General features: G+C 37.9%; 1 protein-coding gene across 2 annotated transcripts in view; it reads right to left on the minus strand.

The window, feature by feature from the left end:
• Positions 1–14,920, minus strand: part of ADAD1 (adenosine deaminase domain containing 1) — a 37,736-nt gene extending 22,816 nt beyond the window's left edge. For both annotated transcript variants that reach the window (XM_081304551.1, XM_081304550.1), the window contains exons 1-6: positions 14,795–14,920; positions 14,076–14,255; positions 13,126–13,314; positions 11,266–11,433; positions 5,889–5,957; positions 2,335–2,460 (exon numbers count right to left, since the gene is read on the minus strand). In XM_081304551.1, coding sequence (XP_081160677.1) covers positions 2,335–2,460; positions 5,889–5,957; positions 11,266–11,433; positions 13,126–13,314; positions 14,076–14,255; positions 14,795–14,906 — 844 coding nt within the window. In that variant the 5' untranslated portion in view covers positions 14,907–14,920. The remainder of the gene's footprint in view (positions 1–2,334; positions 2,461–5,888; positions 5,958–11,265; positions 11,434–13,125; positions 13,315–14,075; positions 14,256–14,794) is intronic.
• Positions 14,921–17,364: the final 2,444 nt, after the last annotated feature.

Genomic DNA, 17,364 nt, shown 5'->3' on the forward strand with positions numbered 1-17,364 from the left:
GAGACTACAGTTAATAACATTGTATTCTTAAGATTTGTGGCAGTTTGGGGGAGGGAGGGCGGAGGGCAGGTAAACCTAGAGAGTATTGGTATGATAGAAAAACCAAGTTATGGTAAAACTGTGTTGACTGTCTCTAGAAAGTCATGTGAACAGGTAACAAAATCCACTAGATTTTGCAACGCAGGTAAGGGCAACCTTGACAAGATTAGTTTCCAGGCTCAATGAGAGCAGGTGTTACACTATTATCAATCTTAGAAGAGAAAAAGGCTAAACTGGAGTAGAGTTAGACACAGGAGCTGTAAGTAATTTAAGTTTGGCTACAAAATCAGATAAAAGGATGAGTGTGGATTTAAGTAGGAAAGGTACCAAGGGTTTAAAGGGGTTTTTGTTGTTGTTTTATTTCCAAGACACAAGTTTGGGTAGACAGTTTTCCATACTACTGGAAAGATGAAAGCAGGGACACCTGGGACAGACTCTGCTTTCATCCCTAGAAGAGGGAATATGGACCTTTGAGTGCAGACTATGACTCCAGAACTAGGTCTATAAACCTCTCCTAAGTGGAATTATGCAGTGTCAGGAAAGTTCTAGAATGAATGGTGATGTAAGCTGTTATGAGGGGACGAAACTCAGCCAAGAATTCAGCTTTTTTTCCCTCTTCTGTTATTTGACCTGAACTGCTTCTGAAAGAAACTGAAGATTGATAATACAAGAAAAAAGAGGTTATAACCAAAAGAAAAATTCATCAAGATGTAGAGGAAATGGAATCCAAATTTACATGAAAGAATTAACCTATAAAAGGAGATTCCCTCCTCCATGGTTACAGGAGAAAAATACAAATACAGGAAAGTATACAAGCAAGGGAGAGACAAATGATTGGATCTGACAGTTTCTTATAGACCCAATTAAAAGTAATGAGTGGTAAAGTGCTTGCCTAGCACATGTAAGGCCCTGGGTTTGATCCTCAGCACCACATATAAATAAATAAAAGTAAAGGTTTTTTTAAAAAAAGTAATGAGGCATGGAAATAAAATCTAAGAATATATTTTCTATATGTCCTGTGAGTTACTCCGAGAATGCTGGCTTGATTTCACTCAGGCTTCCCCATCCCATATTTTCTAAAACTACATTTATCATTCTCCCACGTTCTCTACCCAAACTCACACCAGCTTCTAGACCACTTTGTATAAGGTAAACTATTTTCCTATGTAAACTTGAAATGACACTTTTTTATTCATCTTATTTCATCTATCATTCATCATTGCCTTCATTTTATCATATCTATTTTGAAATATAAACTGCTTCCTGTTCTTGTCCATCTCAATTCTAATGTAGGCACTCCATCACAATCACCTAAATTGTGATTCCTTAATTCAGGTTCAACTCCCATTTAAAAAAAATGGTTTGTTATCAATTATTACTTAGGCATTCATTTACTTTAATCACCACAAATAAAATTTATTGATTACTAAATGCCAACTACTGTGTATTAAATAAATTTACATTATCATATCTAATTCTAACAACCCTATGAGTGGGTGTTAGTTTCTATTCTACTCATATTTGTAGAAATAAGAAAATTGAAGCAGAGATGACTAGAATATAACTTGCCTAAATTGAAGTTGCAGAGCTGATACTAATCTTCCCAACAATTACAATTGTTTAAAATCTTTCATAGATGACTACCATACCTAACATCTGACTAGTTCTTAAAGCCACTTCATAATCTGGCCCCATTTTATAAGCTAACTACACTGTGTATTGCTCCTGTACATATACTACTCTGTACTAGCAATAAATTTATCTGCTCATTGTTTCATTTTTCCATTGCTCTTCCCTCATGCTTTCTTCTCTCCCCCAATTTTTCTTTTACTCTATTCAAACCTTATGAATGCTTAATTCATGGGTTAGTATAAAACTCAAATTCTTAATGATCAACCCAGAACATAAAAGGACAAAAAAAAAGATAATTAGAATTGCAATGTCACAACATCTGTATTTTACTATTTTTTAATTGAAAATGAAAATGCTAATTTTTATAGTCCCTTTTAATGTTTGTTAAAATGAGGATTAGATTTTGGGATAGTAGTGGTTAAGGTTTAAAATGTTAAGCCTTTTTATCATTTTTCAGTTCTGATTCCTGGTCAGGATGTTTAATCTCTGTATTTGAGAAGATTTGTGTTTATTGAATGACTCACACCTACTAGAAAAGGTCACTTTAAATCAATGCAAAATCATGGTCAATAGAGGCAAAGATAGTTAACTAAAATATTACTAAAGTATAGTTTAGATCAATTAGTTTTTATACAAACTAACGTCCCAAATATCTGGACTTACCTCTTTCAATTATAAAAGCAGCCAATGAATTGCTACATTTCAGATACTGTGAATGACTAGAAATTAGTTGATTAAATGTTTCTTTAACAATCTGTGAAATCTTTGCATACTGGATATGTCTCCCTTCTAGAAAAAATTTAAAAGCAATATGAATTTGAAGAACATTTGTTTTTCCAGAGATGTCTTATTTTTATTATAACTTTAGAATCAAATTCAAATTAGTTAATTTACAAAGACATAAGCAAATTTCTAACATGTCAATTTGGGATTTTAAAATATTCAATCGTAAAAGAATACAAGTTATTATTGAGTTTTGGATATTTCTTGTAAAAAGACTTGTCAGTACTTACTAGAGGACTATGATTTATACTTTCAGAGTTTACTCTGTCATGTCACAAGGCAATTCTACTGTAGAGGACTGTCTCGCACATTGCAAGATGACCAATATCTTGCCAAATGGCAAAATACTCTCCAGTCATTGTGACAATCAAAATATACTCCTTTAGACCCATGGCAAACCACTAAGCATCTAGACTTGATATACTTCTGCATTCACACTTTAAAGAACTCAACTTTGAAGGAAGGCTAAAACAGTACTAAGGGGGCTAGGGTTGTGGATCAGTGGCAAAGCACTTGCCTAGCATGTGTGGGGCACTGGGTTCAATTCTCAACACTGCATATAAATAAAGGTCCACTGATAAAAAAATTTTATATACACTTTTGAGAAACTAGGATCATACTAGAACAATTTATAAATAATAAACATCAAAGAGTTGCTTTGAGATTCTAGGCCCTGATCATGTTCCTTTGTGTATATATAATTGTGTACTCCTAGTGAAGACTCATTATTAGAGAATGAGTTGCAGCAGCAATTAATACACTGTTTCTCCAAGTTTGGTCAAAAACTAATGATGGCTCTTGTTATCGCATGTTTCATGGTGTATGCTGATAGTCTATCAAGGGCTCAGATCCACTGAATAAAAAAATGGAATAATTTTGCTCTCATGTGCTACATATATTTCAAGTGTACAATTATAATTTCTGTAGAAATTCTTATTTCCTTAATAACCACTATCATCTAAAAGGCACAAATGCTGAAGTCTGTTAGCAAGTCAATATTCTCCTAACTGGATACACTATTTTTCAGGTACCCTATATATATATGTTCGTAATTACAGGAAACTTGCATTTTGTTAATCAATACTCTATTTGTGGCAAAACAGGCAAATGCATATTATCAAAAATTTAAAACACTTGAAAAATTAATCACAAAAATGGAGCTCTGAGAAAGAATGGACTAGTACCTCTTTATTACAAAACTCATGGTACAGAATATGCAGTTTCCACTTCATGTTTAAAAAAAAAACAACGATTTTTTATTCTTTTTCAAAACAAGGTATACATTCACAAGTTTTCCTTTCCAGATACAAAACCACTTATACCATTTTAAGGTTATTTTAAGAAACAATGTATAAATGTAAACATGAATCATTAAAAAAATAACTAGGGTATGCTAAACGCCACTCTTCATATTACTTTTATCTTGGACATCAAAAGAGACATTAGTGTTATTTCACTCTTATTAATGGTTCCACAAAATGAAAGGGACTGTAATTTATTCAACCATGTCCTATGAAGTTAGTAATTAGTTTGTGACGATATAGAAAAATACATAATACTAACCAAATAAGAATTATGCATGTGGCAAGAAAATGTTTAAAAATATCAAAAATATTTGGGAATCAATATACCAACGGGAGATAGGGATGGGGATACAGCTCAATGGTAGAGCGCTTGCCTAGCATGTTTAAGGTCCAGGGTTTGACTCCAGTATTGCAAATAACAGCCCCTACACACACCCCAATACACCAGTATACGTCTTGATCTTAGTATTAAATGAAATAAGAAATACTGTGAATATAGTTAGTTACTCCATGAATATCTTCTTAGCACATATATGAAGGAAGTATAATACTGTATGTGCTAATTGCTGAGGGAGTAAAATAGTCTCACAAGTTATTGGGAATGAACGAGGAAGTAAAAAGATGACACACACAGTGTCAGTTAACAATTTTTTTTTTACTACAAGTGGTTAACTTCAAGTGTTATTCAAATATCATGAGTGACCTAAACCTATCTTCAGAGCCAAAATGCTTCTATTTTTAGTGAAAATACAGTCCAGTTAGAATCATACAGCAAAGTAAATAGGCTGTGAAAGACTATTTAATAACTGGGCCATCAGAGAGCACTAAGATTTTTATCATTCTCAAAGCTTTTCTTCTTCTTTCTTTCAAAAGCTGTAACACAGCTCCTGTTTTACCCCAAGGTAAAAGGATGATGTTTTGCTCTCCTTTTTCTGATACTTGACTCCTGCCCTAAGCTTTGTAAAGCATAATCTACTCCTATTTTTTATTGAAACTACATATTCCTCATTCACAGTTAATACAATCTGTTATTGCCCATTCTTGAGATCTATTTCATTAGTCATTAAAAATGTCCACAAAGGCTGAAAGACAAGAGCCTCTTTCCATATTAAGAAGTCACTGCTGTAGGACTGACCCCTCATGGCTCTTCTGGTTCATCAGTTCCAGTGACTGTTAAGTCAAGTGACCATATCTAACTACTAGTGGATTTGTCCTTTGAATGTGTGTATTTTCCTTGGCCTGGTTCTTTACTCAATGGCAAGCATACAAATTTGTGAAGCCTTTTTCATTGCCTTAGAAAAACAATGGAAGACAAAGGTCGCATAAAAAATTTCAAATCCTAACTTCCAGACCTGGAAAATGGAAGAATGGCTTTTTTTCTTTTTTCACTTTACAAACATTACAAACTTTACAATCTGCAGTATGACACGTTGTCAATGGAGAAATTCAAGAAAAAATTTCTGCTTTCAAGGAGATTAACAGTCTAACAGGAAAAGGACATTAACAACTACCATATGATATTGAAAGTGATGAGACATTATAATAAAATAAAAAAGTTACTGTTTAAGTGAGTACCTACTGTGTGTCAGGCACTAATCTAAGTATTTCATATGTATGAATTCATTTAATCCTCACAGTAGCTCTATGAGATAATTACTGTAATGGCCACTTTACAAATGACAAAATTCAAGTATACAAAGAAGTAATTGATAGAAGAACACACAACTAGTAACTTTAAGTTGTAATTTTCCTGGGCTTGAGTGATTGTAACTGGCTTTAGAACAAAGTAAATAGATTATTTGAAATGAATGTGCCAAATGACATCAAGCTCCAGAAAGCCACTGGTTTACATTAATAACCAGAATAATCAGAACAAAGAATTCTTAAAAAAAAAAAAAAAAAGCAATTACATAAAATTGATGAACTATCTTCCTTATAAGAGGAAACTCCTTCCTTTAATCTCTCCTCATTTCTCTCATTTTTAGCACAGAAATTTTTCTTTTATTTTACAGAGGTGGAAATAAGGTTTTAATGATACAATGTTAATGTACATTTAATACCTATGCATATTGATTATAATTTTAATTGAGTTAATCTTCTAAAAAAGAACATCACAAAGGACTTTCCTACCATAATGTACTTTTGAAACATAAGCTGGTTCAGGTGTAACAACAGGTTCTGCAGGGATAGGAGGAGGACCTGCAAACAAAACATCAGGAAACGTGAAACTTCAATATTCCAGAGAGCTAACACACTACTATTTTGGATAGTAATCCAAGAATGATTATTTCCTGTATACTTCCACGAACTCTAGATCATTGAATGCTCATTAGCTCAGCCTTGATAAAGTATTTTGCATTTTGATACCAGATATGCAAACAAGTTTGAATTTCTTACATACATTGCTTTGTAAAAGTTGCAACATTGTGCAAACCAGTCTTTTTTGATACTTATGAACAGTTTTCTATTTATAATACTGTAGAAAATATTTTAAATGAATATTAAAAATGAGTAAAAGTTATCATTTTAAATACTATTTTACCAGGCTATTTTCTAGGAGAATGTGTCAAAGTTCTCAATGCTTTTAGTGCCATTCCTTGCAACTGCTCTCCAATTCAGTCCCCAAAGTTAAGGAACCCAAAAAACAAGAAAAGAACATGACACTAAATCAGAGGAACAACCAACCAACCAAACAAACAAAAAAACCAAAACAAGTGACATGGCTCCAGAAGCTAAGATCCCAATTAAAGTAGCCAATTTCTTAAAAATCATTCACAAAGACAAAGGAAAAAGAATTCGTACTCTAGACTAAAATTTGAGTAAGATGGGAAACTGAGCAAAGAACTAGTGATAATGTTACCTTAGGGCTCATATTAGAGAAACGCTAACTATAGTTAAGTTTATACACCCAGACTTGAGAAAAGCAGAACCTTAAACACTCAGAGAAAGATGGATTCAATTCTATTTACTTGAGTGAGTGTGGCTAAGTAGATATTAAGCCCTGTTTATTATGCACAAATAATCTCAATAAAGAAATAAAACCAGACTGCACAAGATGTTCTGCATTTTAAAATGCCATGTAAAAAGAGTTAGAACAAAGTTGGAGGATTCAAACATCTTAATTTCAAAACTTACTCCAAGGCTAATTAAAATAGGATATTACTACTGGCATAGAGACAGACATATAGATCAGACAACCCAGAAATAAACCTGTGCATATATGGTCACATGATTTTTAACAAAAGTGCCAAGGGCAATATTTTCAACAAATAACACAGGGAGAATTGGGTATCCATATGCAATAGAGTGAAGTTGGATCCTTTCATCATATGCAAAAATTAATTTCAAATGGATCAAAGATCTAAACATAAGAGCTAAAACTATAAAACTCTAAAAGAAAACAGAGGAAAAGCTTCAAGACATTAAATATGGCAATGATTTTTTGGATATGACAAAAGACACAGGCAACAACAACAAAAAAAAGGTTGAACTTTGTTAAAATTAAAAACTTATACATAAAAGGACACTATCAACAGAAAAAGAAACCTGCAGAATGGGGAAAACATTTTTGCAAATCTGATAACTGATATCCAGAATGGAGAAATTCTTAAACTCAACAACAAAAAACAGCGTAGTTGAAAAATAAACTAAGGACTTGAATAGATACTTCTCTAAAGCAGACAGACCTATGTCCAACAAGACATGAAAAGATGCTTCACATCATTAACTACTAGGGAAATAAAGTAAAGCTCACAATAAAATACCACTTTTCACATCCATTAGGATTAGCTCATAGTAAAACAAAAAATAAAAAGCAAGGATGTGGAGAAATTGGAACTTTTATGCACAGCTGATAGGAATAAAATGGTTTAGCCATTATAGAAAACAGTATGGTGATTTCTCAAAAAATTAAAAACTTATCAAATGATCCAGCAATTTCACTTCTGGGTATATAACTGAAAGAACTGAAGGCAGGATGTCAACAAGATATCTATACACAATACTCAACAAAAATTCAGAAGAGTCAAAAAAATGTAAGCAACCCAAATGTCCATCAACAGAAAAATGGATAAATAAAATGTGGAATAAACATGAATATTGTTGAGCTCTTAAAAGCAAAGAAATTCTGACACGTACAACAACCTAGATGAACCTTGAGGACATTATCCTAGGTGAAATAAACCAGTTGCAGAAGAAAAAGCAAACAAATACTACCCGATTTTTCTTACAGAGACACAAAGTAGCATGGTGATTGTCAAAGGCTTAGGGAAGAGACAGGGAGTTGTTATTTAATGCATGTAGAATTTCAGTTTTGTAAGATGAAGAATTCTGGATATTGGGGGCTGGGGTTGTGGCTCAGTGGTAGAGCACTTGCCTAGCATGTATGAGGCACTGGGTTCCATCTTCAGGACCACAAAAAAATAAAGGCATTGTGTCCATCCACAACTAAAAATATTTTTTTAAAAATTCTGGATATTGGTTGAATAACAAAGTGAATGGATTTAATACTGCTGAACTGTACCTTTAAAATGGTTAAGATGGTAAATTTGAAGTATATTTTACAATTAAATTTTTTTGTTGTTTCTGGGGATTGAACTCAGGGGCACTTTACCACTTAGCTACATCCCCGCTCCTTTGTGAGTCAGAGTCTCCCTAAGTTGCTGAGGGTTTTGCCAAGTTGTTGAGACTGACCTTGAACCTTCTTCAGTCTCCCAAGTTGCTGAAATTATAGGCATGCGCCACCATGCCTGGAAAATTTTTTTAAATGATTAAAAAGTCAATAAACTTAAAAATCAGACTCTTATGTCAAAAAGTATTAGATTTTCAAGACTTAATAGAATCAATCACATCATCCTTGAGAAGAATTTATACGGTTAACAAAATCTACTTTAAAATACTGGAAAAAAGATACACAAAAGAATCTTCAGGGGGCTGTGGCTGTGGCTCAGCGGTAGTGCACTTGCCTGGCATGTGTGAGGTACTGGGTTCAATTCTCATTACCACATATAAATAAATAAATAAAATAAAAGTCTATCAACATCTAAAAAAATTTTAAAAAGAATTTTCAAACAGTGATGAGTTTAGAAGTGTGAAAAAATACTAATGATCAGCTTTCAAATTTTTAAGTATAAAAGACAAAAAAAAAGAAAGTCAATAAACAGTAAAGAGAAGAAATCCTCAATTCTTTCTTCTACATCCTTTCTGAAGAAAGAAATTTTTTAACTCAGTTGTTTAAAACAACTACAGGGGAAAGACAACCTTATTATATATTTTTCCCAGTTCTTAAATATGTTTTAACTTGATTTCAGAAAAGTATTTAGCTCTTAGAGGACAGGGGATAGGTCAAGACTACCACAGTTTCTGGAACATAGTATTTCCTAAAAACAGATTTCTACTGCATGCTATGGTTGGAAGGAAAGCAAGAAAATACTACTGGGTACAAAGTATATGTAGGCAGTTTGATAGCTGATAAAATAATTTTATAAAAGGAATTCCTATTAACAAATGAAAGAAATGTCTTAATATTCTTCATCATAGGTTCTGCATTTCACATTTACTTGTTAAATATTCTGGATAGGCAAAGACATAACTATTAAAAAAATCTAAATCAATCTTAAGTCATTAAGCCACAGATGGGTAGTATTTATTCATCACAGCATAATTCAGTGCTGACCCTGAATAAATACAAATAAGTAAAATTATTAGATGATAAAGTAAGAATTCAAAATTGTCACAAATGACATTGTATTATAAAGACAAGTTTCTGGTTGAGTCATTAACTTCCAACTATTAAGTCAAAATATCATCCATATGACAAAAATAGGACACAAAGAAATCAAGTAGCATGATTGTTAGATAATCTTGATAATACAAATGTTACACTTCTAATAAAACATTCTTTGATCATGCCAAAAAGCAATTATACACCTAATACAAATTTATTTTCAAAAAACCCAGGATAATTAAAGGTGTTGGACAAACATGAAAATAACTAGAAGAAACATGAGTATTAAGGAAAAATGCCACCCTTGACCCCCCTGCTGAAAGCAAACCAGAAAAAAACCCATACGTACAAAGTAGGACAAAAGGAATAATTTAAAACTGAATTTTTAACAAAGTGAATTTAGTGAATTTTTAACAAAGTGAATCTTTTGTAGGTCAAATATCATGTAAAAAGTCATACCTGAATAAGAATAAAATGACATTTATATGTCAAAACTTAAGACATTTACCAAAATCATACCTTGCCCTAAATATTAAATCAGAAAAATATAAAAATTAAGAAAATACTCTTTAAATCCAAAATATGACAAGCTATTTGAAAAACAGTGAGAAAAACATATTAAAACACACCTCATAAGGTGTGGCCAAATTACTTGTTTTTTATTATTAAATAAACTGCTTTAATTAAACAATTAAAATATATAAAGAATTTAACTTAAAGAACCTTAAGAAATGAAAGAAAAGCTGCGGGGCTGTGGCTTTAGTAGAATAAACAGACTTGTGTTTATAAAGAATGAATTTATAGTCACTGCTTAAAATCAAATTAAGATGTTTTAAAAGTTGCCTCATTTACATGTAAATCAAAACAATTTAACATGAAGCCAATACTGGCAAAAACAATAACAATTTGTTAACATATTCTTCAAACTAATAGTTAATAATAAGACCTACTATCAATTGATTATTATTCACCAGGCACTGGTTAAGTGTTTTGTATGCATTTAATCATAGTAACAGTCACAGAATATAGTTAACTTCATTGTTTTTACCTGTCAAATGAAACTTGGGTTTAGAGGGCAATTCATGTGATGGCCCATGGTCAACATTTTAATATTATCAATCTAATTCTGGAATATACATTCTTTTTTTTTTTAAAGGAGAGAGAGAGGAAGGGAGGGAGGGAGGGAGGGAGAGAGAGAGAGAGGGAGAGAGAGAGAGAGAGAGAGAGAGAGAGAGAGAGAGAGAATTTTTAATATTTATTTTTTAGTTCTCAGCGGACACAACATCTTTGTTGGTATGTGGTGCTGAGGATCGAACCCGGGCCACACGCATGCAAGGCGAGCGCGCTACCGCTTGAGCCACATCCCCAGCCCGGAATATACATTCTTAATCTATTTGCCATGCTACCTTCAGTCATCATTTTCTCAACTAACAACTATTTACTAAATCTAATACAGGAAAATTTGTGAACTATGCATTAAATCCCTTTTAGTACTAAATATACAGAATTAAGTGCCTTGGTAAGAATCTATTACACAAAAAACACATTTCAGGATTAGAAATAATTAATAATCTGACAAGTTATCAGACAGTTTAGCCACATTCATAATGACTTGTGGTACTGAAATAAACAAGAGCATTTCAACTACTATTAAATATATCAGTGAATCCAGTAAGTTCTTTTCTGTAGCTACCAAGTAACTCTTCATTAACATCAATCTTTAGGTAATTCCTCCTGGAAAATGATACATTTTCCAAATACTTTGTAATAAAGAGTATTTACCTGATGGTTCTAACATTCTTGGTTCAGGTTCATCCAATTGTAGAAGCTCATCAAGAGCTAACTTTGCTGCATTGGATCTAGACTCCTTTTTATTTTGTCCCAGTCCAGTCTTATATTGAATACCATCCACAACAGCACAAAAAGCAAAATATGGTCCCATAACATTACCTAGAAAAAGAACACAGAATGACTGCTACAGTAACTCACAGTACACTCCTGCAAATGTTTGTATATAGGAAAACATTCTAGTAAAAATATTCTGTAAAATTTAGTCTAAAACACCAACCATTCTTTTTATTTGGCCAGTAAGGGTTTACAATAGAGATAGATGGGCCCATGAACTAGTTTAGAGAATTCAAGAAGTTAGGTTGGCTCCAGATCCAATACATGTCAAGCATGGAATGACAGGAATGTCACACCTGGCAATGGTAATCACTCAAATATCTACTGAATAACCAATGAGATACACACTTTAGAGACTTCTGTTAATATCACTCTCTTTAAAATTGTTAATACAAGGGGAATTTCTCCCACCTTTAGATTACTCTGATACTTCGATAAGCTCCAGAAACAAGGAATCCCTTTGAAGAAAACTTATGAACATTTCAGGGCATAATGGTAAACAGCTCAATCTACTAGAGCTCAGGGAAGGCTGAGGGTGGGAAACCAGGAGAAAAATCCCAAAATACAATAACGAAGATATCCTAAAGAATTAAACTTGATGTCCAGTCCTCCAAAATTTCTAGGATTATTTTTACACTTTTACTTAATGTTCATATTTGCCTAATGAAAACAAAATGGAATTATCTCTTAAAAATCACAGATCAATAATTTCTGTTTCAAGTTTTACTTACTGGTATTAGCAACTTTAGGAGCCTAAATCGATAGTCTTTAGTTATGGATGGCTAGATACAATGAGTATGCACATAAAACCAGTATCTTATTTCCTCACATACAACCACATTACATTAACTGTTTATTTTTTTGGTACAGGGGATTGAACACAGGGGCTCTTAACCACTGAGCCATATTTCCAACCCCTTTTATATTTTATTTTGAGAAAAAATCTTGCTAAGTAACTTAGGGCCTTGCAAAATTGCTGAAGCTGGCTTTGAATTCATGATCCTCCTGCCTCAGCCTCGAGATCCATTGAGATTACAGGCTTGTGCAACCACACCTGGCACATTGTTTTTTAATTTTGCATTAAGGCTTTACCAGGAACTCCTGAGGGCAACTGAGTGAATTGTTTTCCCCCATCTAAGACCTCAATTTCCCGAATTTCTTCCTTTATAATCACCTGTGTTTCAGTTCAAATTTACCAAACCACACAGCATTCTGTATATTTAACAAGTGGCCCAGATGCTTCGTACAAAGGAGATATTATTACACACCAAATCTTTTAATGTGCATTCTGGGTCAAATGCTGAGTCTATCAGTGTCACCTGTTTATAACCCAGGTTCTCAAATTTTACCATGAATCTAAATTACATATAGAGCTTGCTAAAAATATTGATACTCTGGTCTCAACACCAAACCTACTGAATCATACTTCAAACAAAAAAAGAACCCATTGGCAATCAATAGGTCATGTTTTTGAGTTATTCTTCCTAGAAAACAACTGATCCACTTGTCTTTCTTACAATGACCACCAATGGGTTACATTTTCCAGGGACAGTCTGAGAATAATGCAAGAAAGTATTAAGTTACACAGAGATTAAGCCTATTTTTTAATAATACAGAATGTGGTGTTTTCTCAATGTATCTATTTGTTACCCAAGGTTACTGGCATAGCATCACTTCAGTGTCCATTTACTGGAAAGATTTTCTAGCACCGTAATAACCAGACAACTTTGCACTTGCCTGTTGTTACAGTCTCCTTAAGGTCAAGCTGAACCCGCTGCATTTGTGCAAATTGGTGCAAGGCCGACACAGGATTTATCTCTCCACGTTTGTATTTCATTATAAATTCCTTAGGTATTTTTTTTGGAGGCAGGACAGGATGTGAAATAGATGAAAGACCTTTGGAAAGCAATGGTTCTGGAAAATTACCTAAAAATAAATGTTTACATGGTCAATTTGGTTAAAATACAAAAGTGAGCAAAAGCATAAAATCCTCCTCAAAAATGGAAGATACACAATCACATGCATTTTTTTTGTTTCTACTGTACAGTTTTGGCACACATGACAAGCACAATCTATTATATCTTTTGACATACTAAAACCATTTTGAAAAAAGAAATGTTACCATGTTAATACTGAAAATGCATGGAATTTTAGTGATGTCAAGGTCTTCAGAGGCTATGCCTTTTTTTAAAGATGATGTCACTAAGGCTTAGAATGGAGAAAGATCCAGATCTGTGGGGAGTACAACTCAGTTTCTGGGTCTCATCCACTATTTTATACTGCCTGTCATATAAACAGTACAACAAATTTGAATTTAAATCAAATTCCACTTAATTTTTCAAGTATAAGCCCTTGCTTTATATTTAACACTTGGCTAAGTGATTTCTGGAATACAAACTAGTGTAAATCCAGTCCTTTACCCAAAGCCTCACATCAAAAAGACAATGACACGCTTGAAATGGTTTAGCAGTCAAGGCAGTAATGAGTAGTTAAGGGAGAGACGGGGAAAGCTTCTTCAGGCCTCCTAGAGGCTGGGAATCAGCTTAGAGGCTCCAGGTGGGACTCAGCTGCAGAGAAATGTCTACACCTAGCATCCAGGGCACACTCAAATCAGAGGCTCAAGGGAACTTATTCGCCATCCCAGAATCCTAAGAACTGGGGCACGATTACAAATGAAGAAGTCCTACCGGTCACTTGTGTAACCTTGGATGCCATACTCGACAAGCTGCAGCTGTCCGAGGAGTATCCTGTGGATGTGGTCACAGTCTGGGCTGATGGCTGAACTGGCAAATTCTTTTTCAGCATCTGAGCAAAACTAGGGACCCTGGAATTCTGAAACCAGTCATTATTGCCAGACGTTTTCTCACCTACAAACCATGAGAAAATTGGAAGAGGAAGAAAAAAGTAAAATTCTGCGAAGCCGAAATACTCTGGGCGAACCCCCAAACCCTAGTTTCCACAAATGCCTTTTCACACACTCCCATGACCACGGCCAACCCTCTTCAGACCGCTCGCGCGTTTCAGCAGGCGCTGACCCCTTGCTTCCCAGGAGCGAGGGGACATGGGCCCGAGGCGACCCCCACCCCCGGGGATGTGGGGCACAGGAAGCAAAGCCGCCCGCTGAAGACTGGATCATGGGGCTGCGGGGACTCGGGAGGACGCCGCCCGCGCAGGCCGCAAATCCCCAGAGCTGCGGGGACACCAAGGGGCACCGCAAACTATAGGACTGCGATAACTGCGAGGGGCATCGCCCGCAAATTCCAGGGCTGGGGTCCCTGGGGGCCCCGGGGACGCCGCCCACGCAGGCCGCCAACCCCCGGCTGCGGGGACTCCCGGGACGCCGCCCGCGCAGGGACACCAGCCAGGCCGGGCAGCAGCGCCCGCCCCCTCTGCCGACGCCACCCACCGAGGCCGTCCTCCCCGCCGCCCTCTCGGCTGGACCCCGCGGGCAGGCGCGCGGCCAGGGGCAGACCCAGCCGCAGGCCCGGAGCTCGCCGGCTACCGCCCGCTGCCGCCATGGCGTCCTTCTTGGCGTCGACGCTCGCCTCAGGCCGCTCTGCGCCCGTGCACGCGGCTGCCGCAGCCGCGTCTTTCAAAGCCGCCGCACGCCCCTGCGGGCCCGGGTCTACGCCCCCGTGACCCGCTCGTCCAATCACCAACGGTCCCCGCGGCCCGCCCCCGCTCGCGCCTGCGCCGTGTGGCCGCATCCGCGTCGGCCCCGGACGGCCGTGAGGCCTGGGTCGACGCCGGAGATGTCGACGGCCTGCGGCTGCCGGCGGGCCGCTGCCCCGGCGCAGGACGCCGCGTCTCCACCTGGGCCTTCCTGCACGGGGCGCCGGGGCGGCCCGCCGTCTCCCAGCTGCGGCAGAGTGGGCGCCCGGGCCGGCGTGGCCTCCGCGGCCTCCGCAGCTCGCGCTGTGCGGTCGAACTCGCCGTGGCCGCGCTGAGGGCGCCGGCGGGCCGAGGGCGGCCGTGAAGGCGGCGCGGATGGCCCCAGCGGCCGGTGCCACGTGGGGGCAGGTACCAGGAGAGCGGCCGCCTCAACGTGGGGTGCCACGGGGCCAGGTGTCCGGGGAGCGGCCGCCTCAACGTGGGGTGACACGGGGCCAGGTGTCCGGGGAGCGGCCGGCCTCAACGTGGGGTGGCAAGCCCGGTGTGGATTTTGAGTTCTTTGCTGTCGTAAAAGTCGCCAGAGGAGCCCAGGGAGGCTTTACCTGAAGGCGCGGAAGTGTTTTCAGTCATACAGACTGCCCGGGGTTTCGGCGGGTGACCCAGAGAGAATTCAGGGAATTGAGTGACGTTGCTCCGGACTCAGGGGCCATTGTCGGGAGGTGCGCCATGACGGCCGAACCTCCGCGCCTTCCCGCAGGCCTCGCCGGGCACCCACCCGGGGCACCCGGGCCCGGGGGCTGCGGTCGACCCAGCGGCTCTGCTCTGAATCGCCGTCTGTCGTGCTCCGGTCACTCACCCTGGGTCGGCAGGGTACCAGGTCAGGCAGGCCAAGGCCAGCTGGCCGCGGGGTTCGCGGATTCGGTGCCAGAGCACAGGCCGGGACAGACGGGACACCGAGTGCTGTGGTCAGATCCTGGTGGTCACGAGGAGAGTCGGATGGCCACGGCGTCGGGGAGCTGGCTTGCGTGGTCCCACTGGAGGACTAACAGCGCTGAGCCGAAGCCAGGGGACAGAGAAGCAGAGATTTCTCTGTGGCGATTTTCTCGGGCAAGGCTTATGATGAGTGAGCAGGTGACGCGTCAGGCTACCGTTGTGTCCATTCCTGGGGGTCTCCTTTTGTGAGTGTTGGATGAGGTCGATGAGCTCCCGAGTCCGAGGTTCCTGACCTGATGGGTACAGGTGCTCCTGGTTTGGTTTGATAAGTTGGCCTCAGTGAGTGGTCGGGCTGCGCCCATGGCCTTTTGCTTGCACAGACAAGGTTAAAGTCCTTGTGCCTTGGCACCTGTATTCAAGGTGGAATCATTTATAGCAAACTAGTGCTTCTCAAAATGGAACTTGGGGTTAGGCACAGCCTGAAAACCAGTTATACACACCACAGAGCAGCTCCAGGTAGGCCCAGCTTAATCTCCACTACCATCTACTATTTAGATGGAGAAGTTTTCTCCAGGGTTAAATTTATTCTTAAAAACAAAGGAAGGAAAAGGACAATAAAATTGATGGTAGTTTACCTCATTGTAACAAAAAGTCACATCCATCCATAAATACATGGTGAAATTGGAAAAAAATTCCATCCCTTCCATTATGGAATGCATTTTCAATAAAAGTGTATTTTCCTTTAGTGATTATCAATATGTGTTGATTACATTGCTTTGATCAAATGCCCATAAATAATTATAATTCAGATTTTTTCTTAACATTTAGAGACTAGGTTACAGGGAATTAAAAGTTTAAGTGTTCCCAAGAAGTATAAAGATGATGCTAAGAGAGATGTGATTACATTAGGATCAACTGTGAGAGGAAACCTGAAATGAAAGTAGAAACTCAAGGGGTTAAAGAAGTAAGGTCAAAATTATGTATATGTAATTTTGAAAAACTTTAGGTTTATGGAGCAGTTGTGAAGATGGCTGAGTTCATCTCCTAAGTTATCTTATATAACATGGTACATTTGTTAAAACTAAGAAATCACATTGGTATACTACCACTAACTGCATTTCACGCGTTTTTCAGCTAACATCCATAGTTGACAGCATTCAGGTGACCACATTGCATTCTTTAATTTCTTGTAGTCTGAGGCAATTTTTCAGTTTTCCCTTGTTTTTCACGACCTACATTTTATGAGTACTGCTCAGTTATTTCATAGACTAGTCCTCATTCATTCCACAATATTTAATATGTATCTTTATCTAGCCAGGAGGCTGGAAGCTGGGAGTACAGGGTTAAAAGAGCCTTGATTTTACTAGTAGTAGTAGTTACTTTGGTTAGTAAATGGCCGGCTTTTTGTTTGGGCCACAGTGCTCACCAGCT

This window comes from Spermophilus citellus (genome assembly GCF_964194105.1).
Source record: "Spermophilus citellus genome assembly, chromosome: 8".
Taxonomy (NCBI): domain Eukaryota; kingdom Metazoa; phylum Chordata; class Mammalia; order Rodentia; family Sciuridae; genus Spermophilus; species Spermophilus citellus.